General features: G+C 43.5%; 1 protein-coding gene across 1 annotated transcript; it reads right to left on the reverse strand.

Moving 5' to 3' along the window:
* Window positions 1-2,437: 2,437 nt before the first annotated feature.
* On the reverse strand, window positions 2,438-9,208 carry ppp1r14d (protein phosphatase 1 regulatory inhibitor subunit 14D; the record flags this gene model as incomplete). Its single annotated transcript, XM_080849861.1, has 4 exons — window positions 2,438-2,506; window positions 2,860-2,892; window positions 3,496-3,576; window positions 9,035-9,208. 4 exons carry the CDS (start codon window positions 9,206-9,208, stop codon window positions 2,438-2,440), a joined length of 357 nt encoding a protein of 118 aa, XP_080705987.1.
* Between the last annotated feature and the right edge of the window lie 2,248 nt (window positions 9,209-11,456).

The following is an 11,456-nucleotide window of genomic DNA, read 5'->3' on the forward strand; positions in this document are numbered from 1 at the left end:
ATCACAGTGGGAGCCCTGAGCCCTTTTTGGCCGCTCGTCTGAACTGCGCTAGCGTGTCCGTCACTCGTGTTTCATGGAAGTTTAAATCCTTTATTTGGATGCTTCACCTTCATGTTATAGTGTAAGGCCCTCAGCGGCGTAGGTAGGCCGTGACCCCCCTTTGGGCTGTCTGATGACTCCAAGTTAAAACTTTACTTTGACGTCTAGTGCTCATGTTAACATAGCTTACTGTATCTCAGCCATTTCTGGTGCCCGTCAGTCTGATGGGGGCAGAGGAAGAAGACAGGTGGGTCAGTGATGTTCAGTCAATCTACTGGTAATACCATTTACCAAACAAACACGACGGAAGGGTTCAACTGAAACTACATATCAACATCAAGACACACATTTTAGCTTTAGATTATCGTGGAGAATGAGAGTATTATGAAGATTTCTCATAACACATATTGTATATGGACTAGGTGTGTTTTTTGGACTTGCTGGAATTGCTCTGTATTGAAATGTGTCACCCGTAGTTATGTACACATGTTAGTATTATTATCTGCCAGAGGACCTTTCAGATTCCTTATCAGCACTCTGAGTCCAGTCCCTACATGAATGCAAGCTCAGGGCAAAATGCATGCCAGGAGATAACAATGAGTTATTCTGTCATTGAGGGGACATGGCATGTTTTTTTTTATTGGCCCTGAGCAGGGACAGTGTGTTTACATTCCACTGGAATGATTAGTGTGCATAATAGCAGGCCTCTTATTGATTTATCCGCCTGTTGATTAAAAACAATTAAGATTCAATCAGCCGCGCGGTATGATGTTGCACTGGTGTGGAGGACCACTCTCAGGTCACCAGGGAGCTCACTAGAAGATGAGGAGTCAGGAAGAGAGCTGTTGCCAGCTTGTCTGTCAGAGAGAGTGATGGAGAGAGGGAGTGAAAGAGAATGGGCCACTGAATGGGTGAGGGAGAGAGAAGGAAGAGGAGAGTGCCAGAGAGAACATAAGTGCATGAACATTAGTGAACATTACTGTCAGTCATTCCCAGTGGGGAAGTAATGAAGATTGCCCAGAGGAGGAGGGGGGGAGCATTATGGGCCAGATGGACACTCTTCCTGCCTGCCACTCTAGCCCTCAGCCCCTCCAACCCACGCTCCTGTAGTGGGCTACCTCTGGCAATACCCCTGAACGCAACAAACAGGAAATGCATCTTGCTAATGGATTTCATCACAGTGAGGATGCCTATCCTACAGTGTGCTAAAGCACACTCATATTGTGCGACTTAACCAATGCTGCATTTGTCACCGTTCCTCACCCAGCTAATTCAGGCTCCAGCCAGTGCTGACCACATGTAATGTAATGTGGGGAGAGAAACACACACACACACAGCAGACACGCAAACACTGACGTCTGACCGCTCGTCATTCTTTAGAGATGTCTGACAGTGCGCAGACAGTGTATGTGACCTCTAGCTTGTGTTCTGTGCAGTTTTGGTCTCACAATTGGCTTTGTGTTCTTGAATAGCTTTGTGTGTGACGGTTTGCACAGGTGGTAGAAGAGGGAAGGACAGTGACAGTTGAGAAGGACTAACATGTTCATGTGTGCCACTGTTCCGTATTACCAGTTGCTCTGTGTTTTAAGTAAAGACTTGTCTTCACAAGGGATAACTGGAGAGGATTAGTCTGCCCGTGTGGACTTACTTACTACAGATTCTAGACTGATGGTAAAACAGAAAAGCTTTACTAAGCCTCTGACCAGTATTGATAAGCTTGATCTCTACCGTTTTTTAGAATAATTGTAGGTTATTTCAATCATTATGTATGCGTTTCAGGAATACGGAATTATAAGTCTCTAAACACTGTTTATGTTGACTTAATATGCATACCACCTCCGTATATCTCAGATAAATAAGCAAATGTTTAACCCCAGGGTATTTCCCTCACACAGTCTTACAACATATTGAGGTTGTTTTTTTGGTCCTGCTTCAGAAAAAGCTGTAAAATGGGTTAATGACTAAACTATGAAGTAAAGATTACAAAGTTAAACATCGACGTTCTGAAAATGTTTCTTTTTTTATTGTTATTATAATGACATACAACACCGGTCAGAACAAAAAAATATATATAAATAGGCAACCAAAAATGTACAATTCACTAAAAAAAAAAATACATCAAGAATAATACACGTTTCCCATTCCCAAGGATACATAAGTCTGCCAGAGAGGGGTCATGATGTTGAACATGTCCATAAATAATAAAAGCCATACTGGAATCTGTTGTTAGCAGAGACCATTTTTGACCCATGGAGTACAGGGAAAGGAGACATGTTCATCTACCTTTTTAAGTTCCACATTATAAGGTTTCTAGATAGAGGTTGCTAGGGGTGTGTGCTTCTGGGGGGTTGGGTGGGATGGGGTGCACATTAACTACATCTGGATATTGACCTAATCCTCATTTCTTCAAGGGTCCTGACATCTTGCGGAGACCCTTCATTCGGTAAAGCAGGCCGTTGATAAAGTCCTGCGAGAGGAGAGGAGAGGGGATAAAGGGGGACTAAATTCAGTCAGCCCAGGCAAGCATGTCTTCACTCTGCTGCTGCAAGTCACAATGAAAGCTTTAGCCTTCTCTCTGTTTTCGAGTCCCTGACATAGACCTGATTGAACTTATCAAGGGCCTCCCAGCCACCACATGATATCAGTAAGGCAATTTAGAGGGAGAGAGAGATACTCGCTCCCAACGACTGTAGTTTTATGGTCCATGTCAGTAAGGACTTGCGTAATAGTGCTAAAATAAAGCAAGAAGTTATGCAATCCTTTCTGAGTGTAACTGCAGGATCCCAGAGCATTAAAAACCAAACCTTATCCATATCTTACCTCTTTTGGCTTGCCACATTCCTGTAGTAACTCCTACAAAATGACAAACATTTAAGAATCTGATTAGCTAGGTAGACATGGAAAATAACACTCTCTATACCATTGAGCACAGCATAACATAAATAATCAGTTTATAACATCACAACATGATTCTCTGACCTTAAATCAACCCTAACCTCGATCTTATCCCAAATCCTAACCCTAACACTAGCATATGTAATAGAAAAGTATCAATGTGCTGTTATTCATTCTTACACCATACATATCATTGTACTGCACAATACTTAATTGTGTTATTACATTATAACATATGCACAGTAACATGACCTGCGACCAGATATAATAGCTATAATAATAATTATAATAATAATAGTTGAGGCTGTGTGAGAGTGTTGAGGGGGAACTCTCTCAGGAAGACCAAGTGGCAGTGACACCTTTTGCAGTGGGAGCACTCGAATATCGATTACTGCTGTCAGTGTGACGCATCACTCCCTGGCACTCCACTCGATTGGTCGGGTGGCCTTGCCATGATTCATTCATCGTGTCGGCAGCCATAGAGGCAGCTCACACACACACACACTGGAGTGTGGCGTGCCGGCGGGTGCCGTCAGGATCTGGCGTATCGACATGACTCACCTGTAGCCGTGATCTCTGCTCCGCATCGGAAAGCTCCAGGAGTTCATCAATGTCGATTTCCAGCTCGGGAATCTCCTCTTCCTGTACAGACACACACGCACACACCGGCAGGAGAAGGATCAACTCAACATGGTCATCATTACACACTAAACACACACATTTTTGATATTTATCAGCCAGTCACATTTCTTTTGCTCAGTTCAGTTCACTGTAGTTCATTTCCATACTGGCTATGCAAAGAGTTCTGTCTAAGCTAGTTGGTTAGTTTGATGAAAAATCAAATGAACAACATGGTTAAATAGCACATAGCAAGTTTTTCTTTCACCTCCATTTCTCTCCATGTCTCTACAATTCACAATATCACTCCGTTCATGACGTCTTAAAGTTATTTCCTAATTAATTCTTGAAAAAATGTGAAAATGTTGCATTTGTGTCCTGGCTCTGCCTCATTGCAGCCATGAAAGTTCTCGGGCAATCAAGTTTCCTAGAGCGGCAGGAAAGGGTAACATTGCGGTGATGATTCACCCCGTCTGCCTCCTGCTCAGTCATTAGAGAGTGAGAAAATCACACCCCCAGCTGATTTTTTTTTTTACGTTTGAATAAAAAAAATCTCTTGACATTTGAGGTTGTGCGATGTCCTCCTGTGATAACGACAGTGGATGACGATAGTTTCTCTCTTCAGATGAATTTCCAACTAAATGCAAACGTATGTATCATCCTTCTACTCATTCTCATCTTTCTTATACTTCAGGGGTCACTTTGTGTGTGCAAAAGGGTTAGTAGGGCAATATGAAATCTCAAACTCTGCCTTGCTTAACCTCCAAGTGAATGAGTAAACAGCCTCTATTCACCTACCCTCTCATCGCCAGGGAATGCAGTTTAACTGTGCAGTGAAGACAAAACAATGCAATGTCAAACCTTCAAGGCATTAATGACAAACCGTCTAACCAGCAGCAACAACAGCAATCCTCTCGAAAATCACGACAGCTCTCTTTAGCTGCATAAGAGCAGAGCGCTGCTATGTGCAGAGATTTATGTGGCCGATTGAAGCAAAATATCCTGCTGGGGGTTTTAGTGAGATTTTAATGGTGGATCTTCTCCCTGCTGAGGGGAGCAGGCTGCAGTGTAGTGTAGTGCAGATGAGCAGTGTCACTGTCAGCAGGTGTATTTTTAGCCGACTCATTTTGGGAGAGTTTTTCCACTTGGTGGGTTTTCAATGCTGGCCAATGAAAAAAAGCTGCAGCCAGGCCCACACATACATCACAGCTTCCCCCCCCCCCCCTTCCTTTCGCGCCAGAGGTGACAGGGCTCTAATCAACTATGCTGACAACTGATGGGGAGGCTGCACAGATGTGTCCCTCGCTCTTCCTTTCTCTTCCTCTTTTTCTCCTTGTCTGTCTCTCTTCCTCTCTCTCTAGCTCTCTTCCTCTCTCTCTCTCCCATGACTCTCATTCTCTCTCTCTGTTTGTCTTCCTCTTCCCCCCCCCCCCCCCCCTTCAGCAGTGTCGGGCCCCTGAGTGCTGTCACTGATGAGTGATCTTTGGTGGCTTGCATCTCTTGATTGAACTCTTAGAGGAGGAAGCTGTCGCTGATGCACCAAATCCTCTCTTTCTTGGAAAGCAGGACAATATTCTGTCCCTTCAGCTCCTTCTTCCTTAAGATTTAGCACACTTTTATATCTCTCCATTTATTAACCTGTCTTCCTCCCTCTCTGTCTCTCTTAATCTATCTACTTGTTTATGGAGAGATATAAAGAAAGAGAAAACAATTTGAAGAGCCAGATTAGGAATATGCCCCAGTTCATACACAGGTGCTCAAATTAGGACATCAAAATCTTCACAGTGATGTTTTCCAATTGCGGAGAACTATGGAGAACTTCACTTTGAAGTACACGCTAATTCCCCACTGCATGAATATCTGAGCAATGCTGGGAGCCAAATAATACGTTTCAGAACTGCAGTGCTGCGAGAATCATACACAGCCTGACCCCATTATGGAAAATAGAACTGGGAATGTAGTTACCTCAAAACAGTATCTCTTTTTAATCCAATCCGAGTTATACTCCAATGTGGAGGGCTTGTGGGTCATAGCTTGTGATTCAACTGCAGAACTATGTGAATGCCGTGAGAGAGATGATTGTTTTTGGTCTTTTATATTGTACTAGTATGCCTGTGGGGACAAGTAGGGACTATTATTGTTTGATAGTGGGGAGCAGCGATGTGTAACCGGTCAGGATCCCTGCTCAGTGTCAGCGAGGTGAACACGGGGAGTCGGACAAAGGCCACTCACTCGTGTGTGTCCACCGCTAATCAGATTTTCCTCTCCCCCCTTCCTGCGAGCGTCGCTGAAGTGCCTACCCATCCAATCGTAACAAGACACAGAGGTGACAGGCCGGACCCCTAATGTTGTTCCAACCCACTGATGTGTAGGAATGTGCGTGCTTATAAGCCAGCGTTCATGCTGAGTACGTGCTATAAGCCATTAAAGGATCCCGGAGGGGGGTAGTATGTACTTTATCATCATCTCCCCATGGATTAGTATGTGTTTGAGTACGTACGGGTTGTACTTCTAAATCTCATAAACTTTGACAAAGATCAAATAAATACAGTAAGAGCTTCAAAATGGTGTGGAGAAGGGTACACTTCCAGTACTATATGGACAGGGTGGTACAGTGGTAATACATAGACCTGTATTTCTCCTATTGATATTATTAACGATGAAGAAAAAGGTGTGATGTCAGCTTTCGGGAAAAGGAAACGTAGTCAGACGCGGCATCAGCACGGCCCTGCATATACGTATCCATTAGAAATGTGCCTAAATAATTAAGCACTTGACACAGGGGGCTGGCTGCGCTTGCTTCCACAAGGAAGAGTCAGAATACCCACGGCGTAACCTTTCCCTGGGCCTATACAAAATTCATGGCCTTCAACCAACACGTGGTGAGGCCTAGTCCACTTCCACAGCAGACATATGGGGTCCACCAGCCAAATACATAAGACAACTCCTGATAGTTTTATACTCAGAAATAGGACTCTCTTAAGGGGCATAGTGGTTTGAGAAGCTCCATGTCCCAAAATAATTGGAAACATTGGATTGGTGATCATTTTAATTTCCACACAGTAGGTGGTGTCTACACTTCCAAAGCATAAAACCTAATTTATTTCTTCATTAAATATATTGTAATTTGCAATGATCTCAATCTCTATGTCTACAGTATGTTCATTCAAATTCAGCCAGTCTTAGACGGGTGGCTGATTGACTTGCATCAGTGTGTCTGCTTAGCTTGTGTGCATACATTTGAGAGGCTTGACAAAGGCTCTCTTGTACCCACAGCAAACAAGACACACTTTATCTGAAACAAAGACTTTTCTAACCCAGTGTCCTTAAGTTCCATTTTTATTTTCGTTTTAAACAAATAAGTGTATAAATAAATGCTATGTTGTTTTACTGGTGCTCATTGTATCATGAACATTTAGCCCCAACCATGTCCCTGCAAAATCACCTCACAGGACCAAATTGTTTTTCATACTGAGCTGGTATGTAGTATGTGTGTAGCTTGTATGAAATGTGAGGGAGGACATTCCCTTGACGGGTGTGGAAAAAAAGGTCTTTCACACCAGTTAGGTAATTTGAGTAGCTAAAAGTCATCAAAAGATCATAACTAATTGGCTCATATTCAACAACAACTAGATTGGCCAATTTGCTATTGTAAAAATGAGCCAGTTTAATTTAAGCAATTCAAACACATTTAGTTGACTTTGTATCTTAAAGTAACAGTATGCAGCAATTAAACTTCAGGATTAGGGTAAGGATAAGCAGTTTTACCTTAAAATAACAACTTGAAAAAAATTGGGGCGCTACAATGACTTTTAATATGGAGAATCGCCTCTGCGCCGTTGCTATACCAGGGTCCATAGGCTTATAACTGCTAAATGTAAGATTGCCTGACGCCGCCCGGCTTTCTACTGTCTGCCGAACTAGTAAGTAGCTTATTTGCCATCTTGCTTTGTCTTGTGTTGCACTTGCTTGATGTTTGACTGTGTTAGGACAGTTGTTGAGTAACTGTCATAATGTCAAAGTCAGCACATTTAAAGAGATTTCGTTAGTTTTACCCGCTAGCATATCGTTAGCGAATAGCAATTTATCCGGAATGCTTCTTTAACATAAGGCATATTTTTGTAATGCATATCTTTGTAATATCTTTGTAAGCCTAAAACTACCACAAACAGGTAAACTGTTTTTCAGGCCAAAGAATAGAACAGCTAACCATGGGCTGAACTTGGTCATCACTTCCCCACTACATGGCTCCCTGGGCCGAAACAAATTCTGGTCAGGATTTGGCTAAATGCTTGTTCTGAAAAAAACCCTCTCAATTTCTAAGTCTCCTTGTCATCCCCATGAAATAGCCTGTCTCGTGGACGAAACTGTCTTCTCATGGTCTGTCTCTTTGGGCTCTTGCTCGTGGAACACATGCTTTTTACTCCGCTCCGGAATCTTGTTGCCATGACATCCCCAGAGATACCCCCCACACACACACACAAACACACACTTCCAACCCTTTGTGATTTAATTGGATTTCCCATGGTCGGCTAGGAACACAGGAACATCACAGGCAAGGTACTAAACCTTGTGCCCATCCCTGACTCCAGTGTCCAAAATCAATCAGTTGGTTTTAGAAGTCAAAGGGTGCAGCACTGGCTGGAGGCAGTCACTCAGACAGCCACCCTGCGGAGCCCGGGGCTCTAAACCTCTCAAGTTCTTAGATGTGCTCAGACTGCAAACTGTAGGGAGGGGAAAGATTTATGATCTGTCTGAACCCGCCACGGCGGGAGGTATATTTTCATCTTTAGTGTGCTTAAAGACGCTTTCCGAGACTGCTTGTTTGGAGGTCTCAGTGAAGCAATTGAGAAAATCTACTCCTCCGTATGTTTATAGTACTGCATTAAAAGAGCAATGCTTAGAGTGGCCCTTCTGCATACAGTACATGTTATCATCTAGCTACTTTTTAAAAACATCCTACGCTGAAAACTTCACATTCAGATACCACACTCTCTCACAACAGAGTGATTTTGAAAAATGTTTAAGGAAATGGAATGACCTTTCCTTGCAAATGAGGATTATAATGATCTGGACCACAGGTAGCTTCTTATCTTATCACTCATGGGGTCCCAACACTGCCCGAGAGCAAAATGCAGAGCAGATACCGTGACCAAGACTGAGCAGCGCAAACATCCATGAGAAACAGAGGCTGACGCGAGGAGTCGAATAAAATGAGAACTGCAGAAGCCAGTTGAACATCGAGTGAGCTCAGATGTGTGGTTGTTCGCCTACACCTCTCCCCATGAACTACCCTGATCTGATGGCTCTGTCCTCCTCGCAATGGGAAAAAGCACATACCGTAGACCAGCAAGGAGACAGATGTCCCTACACACCTGCCGCGATCCGACACCGCTACCATATCCCTGCATGTGTGTGTGTGTGTGTGTGTGTGTGAGGGAAGGAGAGAGAGGGAGAGATGTGCGTGCATGTCTCCACTTACCTCGCAGTCGAACAGCAGGTGCAGCTGGCCGTCTATCCACTCCTCGATGTCCAGCCTTCGCTGCAGGTCCTTGCGGTTGTATTTGACCGTCAACTTGCCCAGTTTGCGGTGGGGAGGTTCTTCCTCTTTGGTCTGGAACATCACCCTGGTCTGGGTGCCGGGATCCGACGCCATGCCTGCCACGGCCACGGTGAAGCACTGGAGCAATCCCGGATGGCCGTGTATCTCCGTCTCTCTCTCTCTCTCTGTCTCTCTTTCTCTCCCTCCGTCTCTCTCTCTCTCTCTTTCTCTCTGTGGTGTGTCAGTTCTTCCCTCCCTCCCTGTCTGTGTCTTTCAGTCTCTCTGCGTCCGCCTCTATCAGTTGCTGTTCCAGTCTGAAGGTCCCTCTTTCTCTCTCTCTCTCTCCCTCCCTCTCTCTCTGTCTCACTCTCACTCACTGCTGCTGTTTTCTCCTCCCCCTCTATCTCTCTCCTGCTCACTCCCTCCTCCGCCCTGGCTTGCTAACTACCAGCATTCTGGGAAGGATTGTAATAAAAATTGCGTGCATGAATGTCTCTGTGTTTGACTAGATTATTTTTTGGATTAGTGTAAAGCAAAACAAACACATTGTTTACCCTGTGGTCCTTGAAAGGACAAAAATACTACTCCATCAAATAGTTTTCCCTACTATTGTGATAAGAGGGGGTAAAGGCACTTGTTCTCAATAAATCTTGACAACAAGGTAGGTTATAGAAATATGAAGAACCTCTATATCAAGATTGTATTATAATTGAATTGGATCACTACACACCGGAGACCTAATTTCCCCATAGCCAAGTACCTTTTTCTTGACTAATGGAGTTTTCTGTTGTGTGTTATATCTCATGCCAGGAAACAGCAGGGGGTAATGGATTGTATTGACCTCATATTCTCTCATTAAGAGCAAGACTACAGCATATACAGTATATACTAAAGAACGGGTATGCTGACCTTGCCAAATGTTGCCTCAGATTGAAACACTTGTTGTTGCCTAAGTATGTATGATGCTGTTCTCATTTCTCTCCTGTCAGATAATCCTGCTCTGAGAACAGTGCTATACTTCTTTGTGGTGGTCTAAATGAGGGAATTACTCATGGAACAGAGTATTAATCTTCGCCACAGAGAAGAAGAGTTCAATGCTTGTTAGTGAAGAAACTGTCAGACAAAGTATAGTTTTGATTCCATATCTGCAAACAGGTTCAGGCTCATTCCAAACAGCCCATTAAACCATACCTCACCTGACTTTATGGCTTAAGTAGCGTACTTGTTGACATTTTGACTTGCAGAAAAAGCCATCAAAAACCAGGGAACCCAGAGTAGCCTTGAGCCGCTGCCTCCGCTTTGTCTCTGCTTATTCGTCATCCATCATGATGTACTTCGCCGTGGAGTACACAAGACACCAAGCGTGTCCTTTATAAGCCGCCATTATCAGGTGTGCGTTTAATAACCCTTGAAGCTAAATTGGCAGCCTGGGTTACATGTCAATAAAAGATGGATGAGAAAGGGTGGACAAACAGTTACTGCCATTAACACTCAGGGGGTAAAACACATCATGGAGACTTTGGGTTGGACAAACAAACTCTACCTTTCAACTCAAACATCACTACGAACAAAATAAAACACAATAACATCCAAAGCCCGTGGCAAACTATTACTAGTCGGAGTGGTGTCTTACAAGGGTAAGCCACGGAGTTTCCACAGATCTAGTTACTGATCATAACAATGGCATCCCCTTCTCTTTTTGTGTGTATTTTGGCAGAGTGTGTCAATCACCTACGGCTCTGTCCCTGGGTAGCTGATGCACCGTCTGTTACCAGCGCTGAATTATTAAGCACATTGGCAGCTCACCTTTCTCAGACAACAAATTCATTCTGCCCGGCCCCTTACAATCAGTTCTTCTCCATCTGGTTCCGTGAATGGACCCATTTAGCGTATATCTGTCATTATGTTCATTAAAAAAATTATGCAAAATTGAATGAAGTAGAAATCTCCATGTAGATGTAGCCTACTGGTAGAGCAAGACAGCATCTTATTGGTTCCTTTCTCATGCTGCACATCGTCTATAACTTACATTTGCTGTGTGTTATTTTTTGTAAAAGTGCCCAATAATATAAATGTAGGCCCACAGTAGAAGGGATAGAAGTAAGACTTGTCCTGGCTAATGTTATTACTGAGTTGGGGCAGTCCCTCTTCAGGGAGCACCTCCTTTCCACTTCCTCTTCCTTTTTCTACCTCTCCTTATCCTTCCTTTAATGTTATCTCCTCTAACTAGAACTTAACTCGCACTTACAGTAGTGACATTCCTGAAGTTTTTTTTTTTTAAATTAATGTAAAGTAGTATTTATTTATTGGTACACTAGTTATCTATTGCTCGTAGCTTGATTGTTTTCTCCTTTGTACGTCA

This window comes from Sprattus sprattus (genome assembly GCF_963457725.1).
Source record: "Sprattus sprattus genome assembly, chromosome: 13".
NCBI lineage: Eukaryota > Metazoa > Chordata > Actinopteri > Clupeiformes > Clupeidae > Sprattus > Sprattus sprattus.